This window comes from Antechinus flavipes, chromosome 2 (assembly GCF_016432865.1).
Source record: "Antechinus flavipes isolate AdamAnt ecotype Samford, QLD, Australia chromosome 2, AdamAnt_v2, whole genome shotgun sequence".
NCBI lineage: Eukaryota > Metazoa > Chordata > Mammalia > Dasyuromorphia > Dasyuridae > Antechinus > Antechinus flavipes.
Window position 1 is genome coordinate 75,682,791 of NC_067399.1, and position 24,566 is coordinate 75,707,356.

The following is a 24,566-nucleotide window of genomic DNA, read 5'->3' on the forward strand; positions in this document are numbered from 1 at the left end:
TTCACATCAGCTATTTTAACCAGAAGAACCTGCCCTAATCAATTTGGAGCCAAGTTATTTTTTTCTACCATAATTTCATGATCAGATCCATTAAGAACATTTCCTTTACCGTGTTCCAGTATTATAACAAGCACCTTCTGAACTGTATCTTCCCAAGCAGAATTCTCTACTGGAAGTATTTAGCATGTTTAATTTCAATGCTTAAAAGAAAATAACTTTCCAGTTGACTTTATATTTATATGTTGTTCACTATATTTGTTAAATAAAGGTAGGGAATTTGCCAAAGACTTTATATGGAATGATAAAGTAAACAAAGGGTCTTCCTCCTGGTTTCCCATTATAAAAGTGACCACTGTTGAATCCTCTCCCCTCTCAGTGGAATTAACATTTGCTCAAGTCATGTAGTGAGCAAAGCTTGAACCTAGTAGGACAAATGGATTAGTAGGGCTGCAAAAACCTTGAAGATTCTCTAGGTTGGCACCTAGACTATCCTGATTAGACTTTTTGAAATCTCTCTCCTAGACTTAAAATATTAAAAGATGTTTTGCAAGGTACTCAAATGGCTTCTTCCTACTGTTGGAAATTTCCTTCCAATTCAATCTTTGATCTTTATTGCCTTTATCAAACATAATTTTTGGTATCACATTGTTGTCCTCATTCTCCTAGTAGTCTCATAATTCAAATCCCAAGGCCTATAAAGGAGCCCTTTGCTTTGGATGGTACAAATCAATTTTTTGAAGGCTCATATATGCTCAAAGGCCTATCAAAGTGCATATCCTTTGATCCAGCAGTGTGTCTACTGGATTTGTATCCCAAAGAGATCATAAAAAGGGGAAAAGGATCCATTTGGGTTCACAGTATCCCTTTTTGTAGTGTCAAGGAATTAGAAATTGAGTGTATGCCCATCAGTTGGGGAATGGCTGAATAAGTTATGGTATGTGAATATAATGGAATATTAACTAAATGATCAGCAGGTTGATTTCAGAAAGGCCTGGACTTACATGAACTGCTAAGTGAAGTAAGTAGAACCAAGAGAACATTGTATGCAACATTATTATATAATAAACTGGGATGGAATTGCCTCTCTTCAATCATGAGGTGATTAAAGGCAATTCCAATAGACTTGTGATGGAAAGACATCAATCTCCAGAGAGACAATGGATACTGAATGTGGATCAAAACATAGTATATATTTTTTCACCTTTTGATCTGATCTTTCTTGTGCTGCATGACAAATATGGAAATGTTTAGAAGAATTGAATGTTTAACTTGCATTAGATTGCTTTCTGTGGGAGAGAATGGGGAAGAGGGAGAAAAAATTTGGAAAACAAGTTTTGCAAAGGTGAATGTTGAAAACTAATTTTGCATGTATTTGGAAAAATTAAAAACTATAAAAATTATTCTAATAGTCAACATTTATTATGTTAAAAAAAAGACTCACAACTCCTAAACCTTCATAAGAGGAGTGCTGATGTCCTTAAACTTGAAAACTAAAAGAGATGTTGAGTTGATAATTGCAACATGGATCCATGAAGCTTGATTTGAAAGCCAGACTATCTAATGGTAAACCTGACTTTGGAACTGAATGAAGATAATTAGAACTTTTAAAATTTAAATTTCATGAGCCAAATATGGGTTACACTGAAAAAAGGACATATGTATTAACAGTATTTGGATGAATTGAGACATTTTTATCCATTATGTGGGAGTATATAGATAATTGTTCCTTTTAGATTTTGTCTTTTTTAGATATGTCCAGCTCTGTAAATAGAACATTAAACTCTCCTGCAATCACTTTGTGTTTTGTAATTCAGTTAAATTTTCCTTTATGTATCTATATGCTTATTTAATAAATACCTCCCGCAGATTATCACATTTCAGAGCAATTGAAAGGGCACAACTTAGTAACACAAGCTTTTGGTTAATGTTGCAATGCTTTGAAAGAAAATTGTCTCAAGTTTCCTCTTAAGGTTATGAGAAAGGTGCCATAATTGGTTTTAATTCTTTATGAAATTAATGCAGATAAACTATCATTCTTTGCAGAGGTGGGGACTATAGATATGGAACATTGTATATATTGTGTTCTAGCTTTTCTTAATTTCTTTTTGTCCCTTTTTTTCGTATAAGAGATGGTTTCCTGGGTAAAACAAGAGAAGTAAAGACATATTCATGGGAAAATAAAATATATTAAAATTTAAATGAATTACATGTAAAAATTGCCTTACTACCAAATACTTGATTTTTTGACTACCTACAGTTCCATCCATGAGCCCTGTTCAAATAATTAGGTCATTTAATATCTTGATATAGGGAAACTGCAAAGCACTTTTTGCTAAACCAAACTTCAAATGAAAGGAGCCCATATTTTTTTTCTCTTCCATCTTTTCAAGATATTTTACCAATATTAGTATACAGTGAAACTTGGAACACTTTTACCTTTGAAGAATCTGAACATTATGCAGAGAGCAATGTAAAGACTTAAAAATAATGAACTCAAAAGGAGTAAGGACATCAAAGAATCATGTAAGAGAAAATAGTGATCATATGATGAGAGTGGATGATGAAAGGTAAATGGCCAGAGTGTTCACTGTACTTTTGCTTGGACTCCAAGTATTTGAGTAGAGAAATGAAAGGACTCTAGCATATTGATTGGACCCCATTGGTAAGCTTTTGGGAAGACTAGGTTGAGAGTCTCACCAGATGGGTGGACATGGTTAGATGGTGGTTTGCATCATTGGTGGGAATTCCCAAATTGATGAGGGTGAATATACCATGTTATAATTTACCCAATCTACCATATCTATGGTGGGTAGATAGCTGGCCTTGGAGTTGGCTTGGGTTTACTTTCCACTTCTCACAAACTGTAAGGCCCTGAAGATGTAACTTCCCAGTGCCTCCAGAAGCTAAGACTATAAATTATAGAGCAGGTATATCAACACCCGAATCATCTGTTAATCAAGGTATTTCTTGGGAGTTTTCAGTGAAATCACAAATCCAATCCAAAAGAACTCTGGAATATCATGACTCTGCACAGTAGTATTAAAATAAAACTGATTTTAAAAATCATTGCTGAGAATAAGCAGGGAACTCATCTTCCTTGTCTTAAAAGATTCTATCCCAGCAGCCCTTCCACGTAAAGGCAGCTACAGACAATCTCAAATACATTTGAATCATTTAAAAAACCTTGAAATGTAGATTGAGGGAATAGAAATAATTAAGGATGCAGAGCTTATATAGGTCTGAAAAAGTATGTTAAATGTGGAATCCAGAACTCTACTCTGCAAACACTCCTGGAAACTCATTGGTACACATTAGATATATTTATTCAAGGTGGTAATTTGTCTTCTAAGTGTTAATCTGCTAGAAACAAGGCAACGTGCCTCATAGATACGTCATTAAAACATCCCTAGACTGATTTAACAGCCTGGGGAATGAAATTATACATATCCTGTCTCTCCTTTTGACCCTACATACCCCACTTTCATGAATTCCTGATCTTCCAATGTGGATACTCCCTACACCAGTGAAGATTATAACCCATTTTTGTTTTCTAATTCTGAATGATTCTTACTCATTCTTCTCCACAAAAGCAATTCTATAGAAGTAATCAGTGTATCAGAGGTTTCCTCAAATGCAGGTAGCAACATGATAGACAATATTTACTGTACTTAGCACAGTAGCTGGCACATAGTAATCACTGTATAAATGCTGTCATCAGCAGCAGAATGGTTGTCATTGGTTTTATTGTTTATAGAGTGGAAAGAAAGTTAGGCTGTTGACCATAAGGAGTACGCTAATACTAACCTTTTCAAGCTAGCCCTGCAACTTCAAATTCCTCATTCTTGGTTACTCATATATCCAATTCAATGTCAAATTTTGTCAATTTTATCTCCACAATATCTCTTGCACGTCAGCTTCTTTACTTAATTACACATTCACAGTGTAGTTCAAGCTTCCATCACCTCTTGCCCTGGACTAAGGTAAAAATCTTTTGATTGGTTGCCTCAAATCTTTCCCCAGTCCAATTCTCTACTAGAAACTGCCAAGGCAATTTTTGGTGATGGCAAAACTGCTATCACTGCCAATGAGGGTAATAAAGTGGCTTTTGGAGATGTCTAAAAGAAATCCGAGCCTATGCTTATAACCATTCTGGAGCAAAGCGTCTTACTTTTTAGAGGATTTTTCAGGTACAGAATACTGTGAAGTCCTTAGCAAAGTGCCTGGCACATAGTGAATACTTAATAAATTTTTTTTTTACTTCCTCCTTTCCTTCTGGGACTAGATAAAAACAGAAGAGAATGATAAGAAGGAAAGATATGCTGAATACATTCTCATGTAAGAAATGACTAGATCAGCTGCCATATCAACTAGGGATGAGATAATTGTGAAGCACTAAGTGTCTGACATATTTGTGGTTTTTGAGTTGTTTCAGTCATGTCTGACTCTTTGTGACATAATTTAGGATTTTCTTGCCAAAGATGCCAGAATGGTTTGCCATTTGCTTCTCTAGTTCATTTTATAGATAAAGAAACTGAGGCAAACAGGATTGAGTGACTTGCCCAAAATTACAGTATCTGGACTCATTTTCCTAATTCCAGGTTTAATGCTCAATCCAATGAACCCCCTAGCTGTCAGTCTGATATATAATAAGTACTATTATGATATAATGACCTGAGAATTATCTGCATAGACATGATAATTGCAGTCATGGAAGTTGATGAAATAACCAAGCAAAGTAGCATGAAGGGACAATTAAAATGAGCCCAGGACATTGTCTTGAGAGACACCTATGATTAATGACCATGACCTAGATGACTCCAAAAAAAGAGGCATTAGTCATACAGATAAGTATTCAGAAGGAGATGGCCAGCAATATCACATGCTTCAGAGAGGTGAAAGATCAAGATTAAGAACAAACCATTGGATGTGACAAGAAATCAATTATGACTTTGGGGAAATAATTTTATTTAAATGTTAAAATCAGAGGCTAGATGTAGTGGATTAAAAAGAGAAGAAGAAGAGAGGAAGTACATGCTTTATCAAGGAGTTTAGCTGAGAAAGGAAGATAACTGGTAGACTTGGTAAAATCTACTGAGTGTTTTTATTGTTATTATTGTTATTTAAGCATGAGGAGATGTATATGTTTGTAGGCAGCAGAAAAAGGATCAGGATATGTGGTCTGAGGGATTGAAGCTTAGAGAAAGGTGAGGGAAATCTACTACAGAAGATAGGAAGGATCAAAATCTATGTGGAGGATTTAGCTTTGCCAGAAATAAAGCCAGCATATGATCAGAGACTGCAGTGATGGAGACAGTAGTATGGCATGATGTCAGAAGTATGTGAGAAAGAGAGAAAAGAAAGTTCTCAACAAGTTGTCTCAATTTATTTGTGAAGTATGAATTGAAGTCCTCAGCAAAGAGAGTTGGGGAAGGAAGCTTGAGGTGAGAAGAAAAGGTTTGGAATAATTGCTGTGATGAGTGATAAAAGTAATAAGAAGAAAATATAGGATTGCCTTTCTGTAGTGAAGGCCAAATTTTGATGTTAGCATAAAATTATAATGGACCTAATCAGCATTGTTATATGATTTCCTCTAGTTCCATTCAGGAGCATATGATAGGAACAAAGAAGTAATCCCGGATTATTGTGTGGTATGGTATGATTGGCCCTGGCACAGGGGAGCAAGAATAGAGGATCCTATAAAGCTGAATTGACTCACTAAGAGATCAAGGTTGGAAATGAAGGAAAGTGTAGACAAAGAAGGCTGAATGATGGGATATACTACTGAGGGATGGAGGGACTGGAAATCATGATTAAGACAAAGAATGAAGCATAGAGAGATATTTTTTAAAAGGTTGAAGATTGAAAGAAATTAAAAGTCATTAACATGGAAGGTGAACATATGGGGGTGATGGCAAAAATAAGGATATAGTAATTTTTGTGTGTCATTGAGATATAATAGTTTAGAACATAAGAAATGATCAGATTGAGGAACTGGGAACTTTGGGTATTTGAATGAACATCAAAATACATATTGAAGTCTCTTTAATGAATGAAGGAAAAGTTGGGGTGGACCAGATACTAAATTCACTGAGAAAAAAGACAAAATGTCCTTGAGATTAATAAATAAGTTATTATAACTGGGATTAAGTGATAAATATGAATTGGGCCAATCTCAAGGAGAGGTTGCTTAGTGATGATGGTCAAGGAAGAATTTTGAAGTGGCACCAGGGAGAAAGAAGTATTCCTATTTCTTGACTATAATCAGAGGATCAGGGATGTGAGTGGAAGGGCCGCCAGAGCTTCCAAAGGGCTAGGAAAATCTGCATCATGACATTGGATTGGGGGATGGTAGGGACAGAATCATGTTTAGGAGTGAGTGAGTAGCCATCTAAGGTTGGAAAGTTGTTTTGTTTTAAAGATGCTGAGTGATTCATCTTCATAGGAACAGAGAGAATAGGAGATTATATATTAACCAATAGGGACTGAGTCCATCTGATCATGAAAGCTGATGATTTGAATGTTTAAGATGCAATATGTCTTTGGCAGAGTCTACCCAGCTGCTTAACCTGTCACAATGCTGTAATTTGAGGTGTTCTCCTAACCTTATTTGATGATATGCACATGAGTGGAGAATATACTAAATAAATGAAAGGCTTTTGTGAGGATGGGGAGGCAGCACAGTTGGAAGACTAGGAAAGTATTATATAGGAGGATGCATTTGAACTGAATTTTAAACTGAACAAGAGGTGAAGGTGAGGAGAGAGTACATTGTAAGCAAGAGGTGATATGTTTTAGGAAAGCAATTTCGCCACCAAATGATGTTTTCATGGTAGCAATTCCTACTTCCAGATGTACTGTTTGAGGTTAAGCATGAGATATTGGGGTTTAGATGTGTGAAGAATTCACATTGGATAGTCTCTGGCAAAAAAAAATAGATTTATTTAGGAGAAAAGGTTATAGACAAAATGAACAAATATAATAGACACCAGGAGTGGTAAAAATGAAATAGAACTGGAACAGCATATAATAATAAAAACATAGATTTTAACAATTAACAATGGAAAGGACAAATTCCCTACTGGAATTCACAATTAACCAGGAGAAAGAAAAATATACTCCATAAGGTGGAAGTATGCTCTTAACTGGCAGGCTAAATCCATAGAGGAGTTTAGCACCCTAAAAGACTTAATTATTAGAAGGAGAAAGACATTAGGCATGGTGGGGCAGATGAGAGGAAAGACATCGTGTGTCATAGGGAAAGAGAGAAAAGAAATCCACACTGTGGTGGGCTATAATCCCAGAAAGAGATTCAGCAAAGATGGCATGAGTCATGGACAGATTTACAGAGGAAATTTAACTTCAGGGGTTTGACATAATTTGCATTTCTGGCTGGACACAGCAAGCAAAATGGGGCTACCCATGACCTCCACAGAAGTGGGACTATAAACTTAAATTGATCCCCATCAATACCCTTCCCTGCTTGCCTCAGGAAGTTATTTTTCAGTACTTCATGCTCTCTTAGACACAAAAGGCAAGAGAATTGTGATATATATGTACAACAAGAAACCCTATTTGGCCAAATCCTTGGGAGCAAGAAGGGAATAAAATATAAGAAAATTGGAAATGAAAAGGAAGGCTTTGGAAGGAGTTTAATACCCTACTTTCCAGCCATCCAATCAGAGGGTGAGAATATATTTAGGGACATAGTATCCAGATTTGAGTTAGCATCATGGTGATAATATAGCTAGGAACTGTCTTGAGGTAATATCAGGTAATATTCAGGTCTTTCTGACTTCAGGTTCTGTCCATTGTGCTACAAGCTGCTGTGCATGTTATAGCTTCTTGGAGCCACAAGTAAGAGAATTTTGTTGTTCTTGTTGTTATTGTTTGCAAATAAATTATACATTCAATGCCGTCTCCAAAGCTAAGATGCTATGGGTATGGGTCAATTTTCTGCTGCTTGTGTTACTTTTGGCTTAACAACACTAAGAAAATATAGGTCCTCCATCAGTAAGCATCACATCATCGATATGTAGAACCATCGATTACAGCAAATGGTGAAGTTTTGAATGCTGCAGATAAATTCACTTTCCTTTGGAGCCTCCCAAACACTGAGCTAGCTCTGACAATGTGTGTTTCAATCTCATTATCAATGTGAACATCCCTGGACAATAGTGAGATAGGAGAGGTATTGTTAGATTGACTACCAAACTGAAGATCTACAGAGTTATATTGCTATATGCTTGTAAAATCTGGACAGCATACACCACATAAGGAAACTGAATTGCTTCCATTTGAATTGTCTTAGGAACATTCTAAAGATCACCTGACAGGATAAGAGACCAGATACTGAGGTTTTTTCTTGAACTAAACTGCCAAGCATTCCAACTTTACTGCAGAGAGCACAACTCCATTGGGCTGGCCACATTGTTAGAATGCCAAATATATGCTTGTAAAAAGAATTTTTTTTAATGGAGAACTCCCAGAGGACAAGGGCTCACAAGATGATCAGAAAAGCAATAAAGGACACTCTCAAGGTATTTCTTAAGAACTTTAGAATTGATTGTATGATATGGAAGACACTGGCCTAGGACTGTCCAGAATGGTATCACCAGAGAAAGTGCTGTACTCTATGAGCAAAGCAGATTTGAATTAGCTCAGAAGAAACACAAGATGTGCAAAGTTAGAGAAGCCACCTTCTCTAAGTATTATAGGTACTTTTTGTGTCCAATCTGTGGCAAAGCAATCTGAGCTCGTATTGTCTGATCAGCCACAGTCAGACACTATAACTCAACTCTAACATAATGATATCATTTTGGTCCTCTTCAAGAATAAAGGACAAAAACCAACTAACCAATTAGCTATGAAATGGCAATTGCATGTATGGTTGAAAGAGAGTAAACTCAAGGGTGGAGCTAAAATATCTTATTAAGATATCTCTAACCAATCACTGTGTGAATTAAGGAATTGGCTAAACAAAGATTTCCACAAAAGAGTCTGGGCTTAAACCAGTCCAAATCATCTAGGATCAATGACAGATCACAACCCTTTAGATATATGGAATGAGTGAATAAAGAAGATTGTAAATCAACCAGTTGTAACTCTTGACTCTAAATCTGACCTAATTGTAATTCAGATTGTAAATCCCACCAATTGTAGCTAACTCTGTAAATATGACCAATCTGAAATGAAGGAAAGGGTAAGATTAACTAACAGTATAAAGCTTGCTCCTGCATCTGCATTCCGTGTCTCACCAATGCGCATCCACTTCTCATGACAATTGCTGAATAAAGGATTCTTCTCTCACTCTAAGAGGGCATTGGTTGTAACACTACTCCTGGATCAACTTGCAAGTGGGGAAGCAGTGGGTAGCAGCAGCTCCTCTCCAGGGCTTATTCCCCAACCCTGCTGAGTTCCCCAAAGTCTCTGAAAACAAAGGTATCTTGACATGTTTGGGCCAAACTGCAACCTATCTATAAAACTTTGTCTCATTTTCTAAATTGTAAAGAAGCCTAAAAGGCTTCAAAGAATAAAGCAATTTTCCTTATATTATTCACAAATCATACTAATCCAACATAGCCCACAGACACTGTGAGACAAAGAAACTAAGTAGGGCTAAGGATAAAGAAGAAAGGATAGGCAGAAAAGATTCTAGAAATCATAACAATATCCTATAGTTGCTCTCTACATCCTAAAAAATCCAGGAGAGGAGATGATACAGAACCAATACTCAGACTGTATAGCTACCCAAAGAGGAAAGAATTGGATTCAGGAAAGGACCTATTCCTAGAACTCTGCCCTTGCAAGCAATACTTTTGGGATGAGTAGTGAGGGAGGTTTGCTAAGGATAAAATAATAAAACCCCCTTAATATCCTCCAGATTTTTATGCAATATTGGCTAGAGGAACAATAGAGAAATGGAGCCAGAAAGTCAGTTGAAAGGGTGGATTACTCCAGCCACTGCAGGGCTTTCTCTTCAGTATCAGTGTGAAGATTAACTTTAGGCTCAGATACTATATAGAGAGGGATCTGAAATGGTCTCATCAGTAATTCTCGAAATTTCTGCAGCAATAGAACACAACTAGAGTTTATTTAGAGCTTAGCATAGTTATCGGCATATAGTAGGTGCTTAATAAATGTTTTTTTCACTGACAATTCTCATGAAATAAGATTTAAATGAAAACCTTAAATGATTTTCTAAAGAAAAAGTTAACACTATGCCCAAAGAATTATCAAACTGTGAATATCCTTTGATCCAGCAGTGTTTCTACTGAGCATATATCCCAAAGAGATCTTAAAGGAGGGAAAGAGACCCGCATGTGCAAAAATGTTTGTGACAGCCCTTTTTGTAGAGACAAAAAACTGGAAACGAGTGGATGTCCATCAGTTGGAGAATGACTGAATAAATTATGGTATATGGATGTTATGGAATATTATTATTTTAGAAGAAATAATTAGCAGGATGATTTCAGAGAGGCTTGGAGAGACTTACATGAACTGATGCTAAGTGAAATGAGCAGAACTAGGAGATCATTGTACATGGGGACAAAAAGATTATATGATGATCAATTCTGATGGACATGGCTCTTTTCATCAATGAAATGATTGAAACCAGTTCCAATGGTCTTGTGATGAAGAAAACCATCTACACACAGAGAGAGGACTGTGGGAGATGAATGTGGATCACAATAAAACATTTTCACTCTTTTTGTTGTTTGCTTGCATTTTATTTTCTTTCTCATTTTTTTTCCTAATTGATTTGATTTTTCTTGTACAGCAAGATAATTGTATAAATATATATGCATATAGTGGATTTAATATATATTTCTACCATGTTTAACATATATTGGACTACTTGCCATCTAGGAGAGAGGTAAGGGAAGGCAGAGAAATTGGAACACAAGGTTTTACAAGGGTTAATGCTAAATAATTATCCATGCATATGTTTTGAAAATTAAAAAAAAATTATAATACGAGTTAACATAACGTTCATTAAAAATGTTTTCTGAAGAATTTTATTCAAAATTTGACATTTTAAATTACAGCTTTATCATTTATAAAGTGCTTTATGTAATTTTAATTGTTCCTAACTAAAACTCTATCATGTAGATAAGGTAGTCTTTTGGGGTGGGAGCAGGGAAATGTGTCAAGCCTATCTAACTCCACAGCCTATATGAGGGGCATTATTACTTTTCCCTGTGCTCAATGATAGGGAAATGGCTGATCTCCCCTATCTGTCCCAATGAAAGGTTCTGTCACTTCTGTTTTTATTTGAGGAGTATTCTTCCTTCATATGGTACAAAGAAATCAACTCTAACTTTCAAGTATTCATGTTTAAATATTTCATACATAAAACTTCATACATAAGGCCCCATAATTGAATCTATTACCAAAAACCTCTACCAAAAATCAACACCCTCTTTTGTTACAATATAGCATCTAAAAACCAAAAATAAGTGTAAAAGGGAAATACAAGTTTTCTCACTGGGGAAAAAAAAAGGTGAAACAAGAGTCTCTTTTTTATCACTTCTAGTTTACATGGTTTTAGAAGTGCTTGAAATTACATTAAAAATAAGAAATTAAAAGGATAAATATTTATAATGAAAAGGTTAAAACACATATCTATAAAGACAATTCAAATTCTCAATAAAAATTGAGATGATTTCAGTTAATTTGAATCAAGAAAGAAACTAAACATGTCAAAAACAACTATATTCATTTATACTGGTAGTAAAAATAACAAACCAATTTTTAAATGTTAAAACAATTGACAATTAAAAAAATAAAATATTTGGGTAATATCTAAGACAAACACATTTTTAAAAGAAATTTGCAAAATGTTATGGCTGAACTAAAATAAGTTAATAATAGAGGGAACACTTCTCCACAGGAATCTGATAAATAAATATAGTAAAAAGGTCAATATTTAATTGTTAAATTAGTTAGATTAAGTACTACATTTGATACAGTACTAACTAAAATACCACAGGGTTCTTTTACACAATTAACAGTACAAATTTATATGAAAAAATAAACTAGCAAAAAAATGATGAGATGCCTTTATGGAAAAAAGTCTAATTGGTAAGGGGGAAACCTGCCTTGTCAGACCATTAAATACGATAAGGTCTATAGTCAAACTCTCTAATGAGGTATAAAGGAGTCATGATACGTATTAGTAATTGAAACATACTGATGAAAATACAGATGATTGACATAATAAAGTAGCTTTTAAAAATAAGTGCTTTATAAGTAAATGTAGCAAACATTTGTAAACTTCAATTTCAATATGCATTCTTAGGTGTTTAAGGATAAGCTCTCATTGACAATTTATCACATATATTTCATTTATACAACTTTTTTTTCAATATGAACTCTCTTATGTTTACAAAATGATGATCTGAAACTGAATGTTTTCTGACATGTACTACACTTATAAGGTTTCTCTCCAGTATGGATTCTTTGATGCTGATTAAGAGATGAGCTGTGCCGGAAAGTTTTTCCACATTCAGTGCATTTATGTGGCTTTTCTCCAGAATGGATTACCTGATGTCGAGTAAGAGTTGAGTTTTCACTGAAGGCTTTTCCACACTGATCACATTCATAAGGTTTTTCTCCAGTATGGATTCTTTGATGCTGAATTACATGTGTGCTTTGGCTAAAGGCTTTTCCACATTCACTGCATTTATAGCGTTTCTCTCCTGTATGAACTCTCTGATGTTTAATAAAGGATGAGCTATTACTGAAGGCTTTTCCACATTCATTGCACTCAAAAGGCTTCTCTCCAGTGTGGATTCTCTGATGTTGGCTAAGGGATGAACTATGACTAAAGGCTTTCCCACATGTTTTACACTCATAAGGTTTCTCTCCAGTATGAACTCTCTGATGCTGAGTAAGTGTTGAGCTATGACTGAAAGCCTTTCCACATTCAAGACATTCATATATTTTTTCTCCAGTATGGATGATCTGATGTCTAATAAGAGATGAGCTATCTCTAAAGGCTTTCCCACATTCATTACAATCATAAGGTTTTTCTCCAGTGTGGGTTTTTTGGTGCTGAACAAGGTGGGACCTCTGGCTAAAGGCTTTTCCACAATCATTACATTCATAGGGTTTCTCTCCAGTGTGAATTCTCTGATGCTGAACAAGATGTGCTCTTTGACTGAAGGCTTTGTTGCAGACATTACACTTATAGTGTTTCTCCCCAGTATGAATACTTTGATGCTGAATAAGGAATGTGTTCCGGCTAAAGGCTTTGCCACATTCATTACATTTATAACGTTTTTCTTCAGTGAGAATTCCCTGATGTTCAGTAATGGATGTGTTTTCACTACAGATTTTCCCAGATTCATTACATTTATGTGCTTTTTCCTCATTATGTAAATCATGACATTGGATTAAATCTGAGCAATGACTAGAAGTCTCCACACATTCATTACTTTTGCAAGGTTTCTTCCCTAAGGGGATTGTATTACATTTAAGCACATCTGAAAACTCACTGCAGACCATATCATGAGTATCAAATTTAGGGAGTCTCTTTTCCAAAGATTCTGTTCTTTGTAGAATAGGAATTGACCCAGAGTTAGAAGTTCTCTCAAATTTATTATTTACATGGCTTCTTAATAAATAAGAAGTTTTTCTGTTGGGGGCTGTTACTTCCTTAGAATGTCTGTCCCTATTTTGCTGCTGCTTCTTTATCTTGACATTATATCCCCGATCTTGTCCTTGAGAATCCTTAAGCCCAACCATTTTAAGTCTTTCCAAAAATGAGTCTTCAATAGAAATGGCTTGATTAGAAATCGACTCTTTGCTTTTAGTCCCAGTGTTCCAATCTGAAAGAAACAAAAAATGTAAAAATCTTGGGTCCTTTTATATTGTGAAAAAGTACTAGTGAATAATAAATCCTATATTCTATCCTTTAAATCAAGGAGAATTCTTTTCAAAATTGAAAGGTTAAAAAAATATAATGACTACTCCCTGCATTTGCAGAATTCTTAAGTTTATATAGGACTTCCATATTTAATATTTCATTTTAATCCCATAATAGAATTGTGAAGTAAGGACTTCTGCTAATAAGAAAAAACATGATTTAACATGCAATAAAGGACTTGTTCATGAACATGTAATTTTGAAGTGGCACAATCACAAATAGATTTTGGGTTTTCAAATCCCTAATCCAGCATTCTTTTTTCTCCTCCTTTCAACTTTTGTGGTAGAAAATTGTGATATTAGGAGTAGAAGAAAAAAGAAGAACTTGAGATGAATTGTGAAAGTAATTTGGAAGACTTTAAACTTGTGAAGAAGACCAAAGATTAAATCTGAGAAGAAATTTAGGAGACCTTAAGGGAAAGTTGAAGAATAACTTGATCTAAGGGGAGAGAATTCAATATGAAAGAGGGAAAGGAAAACCAGAGAACACAGAAAAATTAATGCTTAGATAATGTACTAAATGTAAATGGTCTGAGTTTTCCTGACAAAAAGTAGATTTAACGAATAAATTTAAAAAGTCCTATTCTGCTTAGAGGAAATAATTTAGTGCATATAAATACACACATATAGTTTTAAAATTAAGAAGTAAGTTTAAAATGTTTCAAGAATAGTTCAATATTTAAAGGCAGGAATAGCAGTAACAACAGATGAAATAGATAATAGATAATTCAGATTGGAAAACTTCAAGGAAGTCAGACCAGGACTTTATTACATAAAAAGAACTTTAATCAATATATAGCAACCTTTAATTCATGACCACCAAAAAACTTCAGGAATTAACTTCAAAAAAGGCAGATTTACAACACTAAAAGCATAAATAGTCAAATATTTAACAATGGAAGGAAACTTCAAATTGTCATTATCAAAATATCATCAAAAAATTTAGTGAGAAATCACATTTCTGAGTTACTTACTTCAAAAAAAAATGGAAATAACAGCTTAGCTATTAGAGAAAACTAACTGGGAAACAGAGAATGTACAGGGAACTCACATAAAAATGATTATGTATTTAACCATTGTTGTAAAGTTTGTAAATTGTAACTGCTACAATAAAATTTGTAGTGTCTAACTTGTAATTTCTACAACCTTTCTTGATTCTTAGAATTTTGTAACTATAAGTATTAATCTTTTCTTTTACTTTAGAAAATATGAATGAATATAGCTTCCCATATAATATACACATATGTACAAATATTTTATTAACATTTAAGGTCTTTTTAGGATTTAAGTATTTAGGATATTAAATATTTTAAAATCCTTTCCTTGGAATCTGAAAGTTTTCATATTTGTAATTCCAAAGGAAAAACTTAAAGCACTTTTAACAAAGGATCTTTGATTTCCTCACTTGAGAGAATTACTCAGAGCTGTTACTAATTAATTTATAACACAGAATATCCTGATTCACAGCCATATCAACTAGCTAGTACATTATCTATTTCTTTCTGTCTTTTATCCCTAAAATAATTTGAGATCTCCTTATCTTTTCACAATAAAAATTGCATAAAAACTATGCAGATTCAAATGGCCTCACAGCACCTGATATCACATTAATCAATCAACAAGTGTTTTATTTAGTGCTTATTAGAAGCCAGGCATTATGCTAGGTACTAGGAATCCCTGCTCTCAAAGAGCTTACTCCCTTTGATATCTAATCTTGAGGACAAAGATAAATATTCTAATTGCACGGTCTTATTATTCTCTACCAATTATTATACTCAAAGATCCCAAACATAGAAGAGGCAGCAGCTAACACTTTGTCCCATATCAGTCACCATCTTGAAATCCCTGAAAAGGAGACAATGTCTATTAATGTCACAGATGGGACTTACTTTATACAAAAGAGAAAGATTTCGAAGATGCTATACCAATTGCTATTCATGTTTATAATGTCACTGAACTTTCTTTTATAAAGTTAATTACTAAAATTGTTTGGTGCTCATAATATAAAGATGGCTATATAGTGGTTATTGTAAGTTCCTTTCAGCATTATTAATGACCTTTTCTATCTATCTTGAAATTTCCTGATTTGAATTAGGGAGCTGCCCTAATCTTAGGGAAGGGCATACTATTAGCCCAATCTGGATGCAGATTCAGAGGCTCAGAGCATTACAATTCCATCTCTGCTGGGTGTAAAGTATTACCCTTTAATAATTTTTGTATTTATGGTTCTTCCTTTTTCTCTTCCCTAGTAGACACTGGGGTTACCCCATTATCACTCGTTTGGAGATACTTCCATTTAAAGGAATTTAAATGGGATGAAGAAACTGATAAAATTTTCTCACTTTTTAAACTTCTTAAACACAGAAAGACCTCATTCTAAATGCTGTAGTGCGTGACCCTAATATCGCAAATAAAAATTCTTAAATTAAAAAAAATATTAATTTGTACCACAATCTCAGATCAGAAAGCAATATAACTAGAAACATATCATAACATGAGCAAAAAGTATGAACTAGATGATTTCTAACACCCTGCCTCACTCTAAATCTATTAAAATATTTAAAAGCATAGAAAGGGTAAGACATGGTATTCAGATTAAAGGTACACAGCTTAGATATAGAGAAAAGGAATATATCTCATTTGGAGAATGCATCAGAACAGGTGTGTTATTAAGATAACACTTCATCCTCTTCCCCCAAGTCTGACAGTCTTTGAGATGTTCTGATTCAAAATTTAACAGGATTATATGATGTTTTTGCTTGCAATTATTGCTCTCTGCATAGTTTCACTTACTCACTTTTTAACCTGAACAAATACCTTCTGAAACTTCTTTCTCCAGAATTCCTGGTTCTTCCCCTAGATCCATATGGGAAATTAATTCTGGTTTGGAAACTGGAAGTCCTGCTCATGTGAGGAAAAAATGTAAAAATAAATTTTTGGCATTAGGACAAAAAAAATCATTTCAAAATTCAACTTCTAGTTCAAACTCTTGACAACACAAAAGGAGAAACTTGAAGTAGGAGAGTTCAACGTAACATTCCAATAAAGTGAAGAGGAATGAATCATAAGAGTTTGTGTGAATTTCTAAATCCCATTTCCTGTTAAGAAGATAGAAATTGCTTCTAATATTTGTAGACATTTGCTCTACAACTTACACTAAGAGAATACTTATCTTGGGAAGATATTATTCAGGAGGATGATGTTTTAGATTAAGCCTAAGACACAACATAATGAATCTCCCAATTTTCAGTTATATTAAACAAAGCCTTTTCATTAGTGAATGAAGAAGAGAAATAGACTTTCTCTTGGTTGTAAAGGGATTAGACATCTTCTCTATTTGCTGCACCCCCTAAAAACTTTTAACTAATCACTTCATATCTTGTAAGAAAAAAGAAAATAGACACATTCCAAGTAGAAGATCTTTAGTCAAAAAGTGAAGCTATATTTATCCAGAAAAACTAGGTTCCTATAATTCTCTAGCATGACAGCCAGGTATAGGTCCCTCTGATCTGAATCTAATTGCCCCCACTCTTCCTGAGTAAAATCCACAGCCACATCCTTAAATGTTACAGACTCCTGAAATGTCAAACCCACTCTGATTCATTCACAACCCTCCTCCTTAAATTGTTCTGGAGAAGGTAGAATAGGTGGTGGATTTGAGCAGGATATCTAAGCATTTCTGGGAGATTTCAAATTTCAAAATATTATATATTTACCATATGCCTGATTTTATGGGTGGAATCCTAACTTTTACAATCAGATTCCATTAGTAGTAAGAATTCAATCATTAAAAATAGTTTGCTACAAAGTTTCTACTAAGTTTTTTTTTTTTTTTTTTTTTTTTTTTTTTTTTTTTAGTAAAGGATTCCACCATTTCCTAAAGTCGGAGAATTATTGTCCTACATTCTCCTTGCTCAATCTAGCCTTTCCTTTCTTTAATTTAATTTTTTGGTTTTTTTATATCAATTAAGTTTGGTAATTACAAAAAATTAAGTAAATTCCTAATTGTTTAATAGTATAATCTCAGTTTCCCAGTAAAGCTGTTAATCACTTTGACCAAAAGATATTTCTCTTATGCCTCCCTGACATCTTTTACAGTAGCTACCATAAGAAGGACAGAATGACTTAATAAATAATTAAGTGGAGGCAGCTAGGTGGTACAACGGATAGAGCACCAACCCTGAAGTTAGTAGGAATTGAGTTCAAATCTGGCCTCAGATATTTAATACTTCCTAACTGTGTGACTTTGGGCAAGTCACTTAACCCCAATTGCCTGGGGGGGGGGAAGGAGAGGGGAGAAGAATAAATAAATAAGTGAATATTAGCTAGGAAAAAGAAGAAAAGCACTAGATAAGTGGGGATCGTTTCTTTTGAAGTCCAACATCAGAATGGCTCTGTCTAATCTTCTGGGTTGCTAGATGGTGGGACGAAATGAGTCCATATCCTAAAAATAAAGATAATATTTCAGACAAAAGGATGTATCAACATACCTGGGATCTCAAAGTCAGGAATTCAGGAGCCATTCTCTCTTCTTCTTTTCCCTCCAGAAGCCTAGAGTCCTGAGAATTAATGGCTGAGGAGTTAAAAGGAAAAGATGAAGAAAACTGATTTTATCTTGAAGTTCCTAGATGGATCAAACTATATATCACCCAGTACTACTTCACTGACTGCCCAGCACATGCACATACATGTACATGCACAATAATGTGTGCACATACATAGGCATGCACAAGCAGACTATAGACACATGTATACACATGCGCATTTTGCACACATGCATGTACATACACACAGACAAGCATGCAATCCCTACAAAGAGGAAAGTCAAGGAAAAAAAATGAACCAGTGCTTTTCTAGGATCACAAAAGGAACCATGGACACTGCTGCTAAAAGTCTTGACTTTGGTGCCTTTTCTACATGCACTTTCTTTTTTTCAAATCTCTCCAGAGATAGTTCCTCAAATAACTAAACACAGTTTTTGTATCCCTTACCATAGTCTCCCTAACATGCTCAACTCCTTTAACCCATGTTTGTTGATATAGACTAGTCCCTTTCATCACCTAATAACTTGCTCTGGGTGTACTATTATTTGTCAAAAGTTCTTGCTAAAATGTGGCAGTCAGAGGTACACAATTCTGTAGATGTGACCCAATAAGATGTGGCCAGATGTCTTGATATTTCTTTTATCTGAAATATGATAAAATGATCTGCCTCACCAGAGGTCTTCAGTGAAATTTTCATGGTATATGGAAGGAATAATCATTTAAGCAACTATTACGTACTAGGCACTGTGCTAAGAGATCTGCAAATATATCATCTGATCCTCACAGCAATCATATGAGATAGGGACTATTATTACTTTCATTTTATAGTTGAGGAAACAGATAGAAAAATATTAAGTGACTTTCCCAGAGTCCTACAGCATCCTGATTTCCATTCAGTTAGCATGTTAGATGACCTCTGAGTTCCCTTTTAATTATGAAAAGACAGGAGTCTTTTTTTATTAGACATATAAGGAGATAATTTGTAACTCTCAAAGGAAAAGAAATATGCACAAATAGGATGATCTTAACTTCACTGTTAGAGAAGCACTATGTTTAATGAAGAGAGAAGATGGTAGGAATCAGAAGATTAGATTTCTGGTCCTAATTTGGCTGACATAAGCTATAGAAAAAATTAAATGTGAGTCAAAAGTGATGCCAGAGACAATCTTGGTCAATTCCCTCACTTTTCAGATAAGGAAAGTGGGACCCAAAGGTAAAGTTACTTGCTCAGGATCACACCTCTAAAAAAGGTCAGAGCTATGACTCAGTTCCAAATTTCTCATCATAAGCCAATATTTTTCCCATTACCTCATACTTCCTATCTTAAATATGTAAGATATTATTTCCAACTCTAAATTTCAGTCACTTCTTTATGGATCAATGGCACAAATCCATTAACAAGATAGGATAGTTTGATAACATATTCCATCCACTTCCCCTACTTTATTCCACCTTATTACCCTCCCCCCCAAAATAAAATAAAAACCAACTACTCAGAAAAGCAGTCTCAAATGATGATAGTCTTATCTATATGAAAAAATACTACATAATACTACCCACAGTGGACTCTGAAGAAAACAATGGGCTTGATAACATCATCCACTGATCCCATGTTGGAGTTCCAAAATTCTCAGAAAACCTTTTGCTCCATGGATTCCTTATTTTAAGTGCCTATTTCAACCTTTTACTTCCCTCTCATCATCTTTCTGTAATTCTCACCTCTCCCCTCAGTTTGGATCAACTCCTCCACCAAACTCACCACCTCTGCTATTTGTGGGATGCTGAGACTTTACTCAAATCTTGATATCTCCAGGCAGGAGAGACAGAAAATGTTCTAGCACCAGCAGCTCTAGGATCTGTTCCTTTGTGTGAATCTCTGGTGTTAGCCACTGAAAGCAAAGCTCTGGGAATTGGATTAGGGCTTCTTGGGGTCCAGCCACTTTGGGGTATTGATACCATCTAAAACTCTGTCGAGCAGCTTCAAGGTCTGATTTCTCTCTTCCTAAGATTGTATCTTGCCTCCAAAGTACATCAATTCTCAGGACCCAGTCTTCACATGGAGTCAGAAGCTGGGGGCTCAAGAGAGTGGCCATCACCTTGTTTAGAAATTTGTATGGGAGACTCTCCCCATGAATTTCAAGTCTGCATTTCCCACAGGGAGCCAATCCCTTTCACTTGGATTAAGCAGTTTCAAGTTCTTCTAAGGGGCACTGTGGGCAGAGATCGATTATAGTAAACAGAAAAAAAAAAAAAACTCTATGATATAGCCTGACTCTAGAATCATGCAAAAAATTGTGGAGAGGTACTGGACATATAAATGTTCCACAAGAGTAGTAGCATACAAAACAATTCTTTAGACTTTCAGGTCCTTCAAAGCAGGGGTGGGTTTATTTATTTTGGTTTGTTTGTTTTTGCCTTTCTTTGTGTCCCAGAGCACAAGGACTGACAAATAGATGATTATTAAAATTTTAGTGTAAATATTTACACTTCTGCAATCAGCAAATGCCAAAAATCAGGATCTACGTCATTGATTGTCTAAACAAAAAATATGTGGAGAAAATAGCAACACTTGCAGATTGAACTTCGAAATCTGCGTCATTGTCTAAACTCAAAAAATATGTGGAGAAAATAGCAACACTTGCAGATTGAACTTCGAAATCTGCGTCATTGATTGTCTAAACTCAAAAAATATGTGGAGAAAATAGCAACACTTGCAAGTTGAACTTGGGGCCCGCTTCGTGACATCAATACACAAATTTACCGAGGTAGAGAGAAACAGATTTTCTCAAATCAATCTGACAATAACGCTTAGAGGAGCCAGGCAGCAGCAGAAGCAGGGCGTACAGAGAAAGGCACACGCAATCCCTGTCCGAGGTCCAGAATCCTGAGGCCAGTTCTTATCTTTCCATCAGCAGCCTCAAAAGAAAACCACTCCCCAAAGCTGCAAAGACCCGTCCTCGCTCATATTCCGGCCCTCTGAAAGGGAAAGAGGAGAACCGTTAGCAGCCCAGATTCTGGGGGTGGGGGTAAGCAGAGGGAAGAGGAGGCAAAGAGTGAACCCGACAAGACGATGAGCTAATTCTAACCGGACTTTCGGCACCTCTCCCACCGGGGCTTCCGCGGGCCGACCAAGTTCACGGTTAATAGTTGGAGAGCTCCCCGGGATAAAGACCCCCGAGCCCAGCTCCCCCGAGGAAGGTCTACTCCAGCCTCTAGATTATCCCAATTAGGTGGAAAAATAGGCCCTTGGGGAGCCAGAATCAGACTCCCGAGCTGTACTTACCAGATGCTTGAATACAGGACCCAAGTCTGAACGCAACAAAAGCCGGTCTAAACCAAAGCATCCTTGGAACCCACAACAGGGCTCGCGCACTCCGCTCCCAGGGGATTAGTGATGTGATTAACTACAAAAAGCCTTCGAACTACGACTCCCAGAATTCCCCTTTCCATATTTCTGGGTCCTCTTTTTCCAAGTATCTGACTGCAAAGCAATGGCTTCTCCTCGTTATCGCATTCCAAGAGGTGACTTATGGGCTTCGCTTATGCCGGCTTTGAACCCAAAACTCAGTTATTTCACTTATCTCAGTGGAATTGGGGATCAGGAAGGGAAAGGTAAGGAGAGAGATATTAACACCATCTAAACTCTCCGTCAATCAGGGGACCTTTTGCCCCGCCCTCTTTCTTTCCCTGTCCCGCCCTTTTCCAAGAGTTAAATCCCAGTTTCCGGCGGCCGTCTTCCACCATTATCTGTGCTGAGACCGGAAAAGAACAGTTGAGAGACCCAAAGAAAGAGAAAACAGAAAGTTTCCTCTCGCTTCGGACTAATACTTTAGCAGAAAATGTAAAGTTCATGGCAGCGTTTGGAACTGAAATTAAGAAGGAAATAGAGGCCATTAGGTAGCGCAGTGAACAGAACGCCGGACCTGTAGTCAGGAAACCTGAATTCACTTTGAACCTCTGACACTAAATGGCTCTGTAACCCTGATACCTTAATGTGCTACATAAGTGCTTGCTATTGTTTTTATTACAAGAACGTTGAGCATTCTGACCCATCTGAAAAAAAAAAAATTATTCAAGTGCTGTCACAAGTCCCTGGGTGATAAAGGGAAGGCAAACTGATAATAGTAGTCAAAAAGCATTTATTGAGTGTAATTCCATGCCAGACACCGAACTAGGGTCACACACACACACACAAAAGAAAGGCAAAAATAGACAACCCTCAAAGAATTTACATTCTAATGCGGGAGACAGATATGAATATAATTAGGTTTGTATAAATCATATACAGAATATATGAGAGGTAATTTCAGAAAGAAAGGTCCTCTGCAAAAGATGAGATTTGACAGTTTTGAAGGAAGCCAAGGAAAATAGATGTGAGGAGGGAGAGTATTCTAGGCATGGGGCACAGCTGGCATAAAAGTGTAGAGAAGGAAGATAGAGAATTGTGTTGGAGGAATGATAGGTCAGTGTTGTTGGATGGTAGCAAAGAATTTGGAAAGGCAGGACAAAAAAAAAGGAATGAATAAGTGGAACCATTGAATGGAAGAGCCACAATAATTAATATATGCCAGAGGAGTGCCTGAAGGAAACCATCATTGAATGTATTACTAAAAAAATCCAGAGAGTAAAAAAGCCAACAACAAACTAATGAGGAAGAAAGCTGAACTAGGAAAGATTCTATTGAAGGAAAAACTGCTGGAGAGTAGGCCTGCCTTAGGAGTAATAAGCCACAGATTCTCTGTGATAGAATAGTGAATCTCATTTTTTTTCCTTCTGTGGGAAATCCTTTCAAAGAGAGGTATCTTGGGGAAGATTGAGTAGAGACAAATGAGTTAAATTAGATATATTAATTGCTCAATCACCTCTCCCAGTTCCCTTTTTGAAGTGCCAGAAAATGACACTTTGAATAAGCACAGATCACCTGGGAATTTTTTTAGGACCCAACATATATATCTCCAGGTTTTTCTTCTTATGGTAAAGACTGTCAGAAGAGTTACTTTCATTGGTCTTTTCTTTAAATAAAATTTCTGACTCCATAGCCTTTTCTCTCAATTTTTCATTCTTTTTTATATCTATATTCTTATTTAGTAAAATATTTTCCAAATATATATAAAACTTTTTTACATTACTATGTACTATTACTATGTACTGGATAAAGGATACATATCTAAAAAATGCTGACTGCATGCCATATGAGATCATCAGCTTGGGTGGGTATCCTTATATCAGAGGCATGTGTTATTCCTTTATTCATGTTTTCCAATCACATGTATCTCTTTATATGAGTGCCCTGAGAAAATGTGTCACCTATGTGTGTATTCCTACATAAAAGTTTCTCATGACCTGAGTTTACTATGTGTCTCTATGAATTTGTTCCCTGCGTGATCAAATTAGGTAAATAGTAGCTATCAAACTAATAATAATCATTATGATTATTATTACTATGTATCTATTGTCCCTACAGATGGAACAGTTAACCCCAGATTTATGAAGAAATTTTTTAATTTCTATTTTCATTACTATTCTATTTTATTAAATGCATTTGTTTAAAATTGTATCATATGGTCAACAAATAAAGGTAAGCATATCAGTGGAGTATGGTGAACTACAGATTTGAATGGATATAAACTTAATGAGTACCTTAAAGTTGGGTAATTTTGTCTCAGGGATACACTTTGCAAGCCAAGGTTGAACCTTATATTTTATAGGTACCATGAAATTATCCTTTGCTAGATCTCTTTCCCAATTTTTTGGCATCAAAAATTATTTAAATTGTTCAAGTTGGAGTTTTTTTTTTTTTTTTTAAATGGGGAGGTACACTGTAAATAATGAACCAGAGTACAAGATGTCATCAAATAAGTTTATTAGTGGGAAAGAAGATGGATTGTCTAGTGAAATTAAACAATACTTTATGGAGAGATCATATATTTCATTATTAACTTTGTGATGGGAAAAAAATATCCAAGAACATTTGCAGCATTTTGGGTTCAATGCCTATGACAAATTTATGTAGTAACTGTATGAGTGCTAGTTTGGAAAGAAGAGACTCAAACAGACCCTGTCACAATCCTCATCACTTCCACTCTCCACTCCTGC

At 35.5% G+C, this 24,566-nt stretch overlaps 1 protein-coding gene across 1 annotated transcript in view; it reads right to left on the reverse strand.

Annotated features, from left to right (window-relative positions):
- The window catches only part of LOC127547963 (zinc finger protein 271-like), a 54,244-nt gene extending 30,798 nt beyond the window's left edge, over positions 1–23,446 (reverse strand). Inside the window, 4 exon segments of the mRNA XM_051975098.1 lie at positions 12,426–13,829; positions 16,744–16,827; positions 18,417–21,446; positions 21,754–23,446. Coding sequence (XP_051831058.1) covers positions 12,426–13,829; positions 16,744–16,792 — 1,453 coding nt within the window. The 5' untranslated portion in view covers positions 16,793–16,827; positions 18,417–21,446; positions 21,754–23,446.
- Between the last annotated feature and the right edge of the window lie 1,120 nt (positions 23,447–24,566).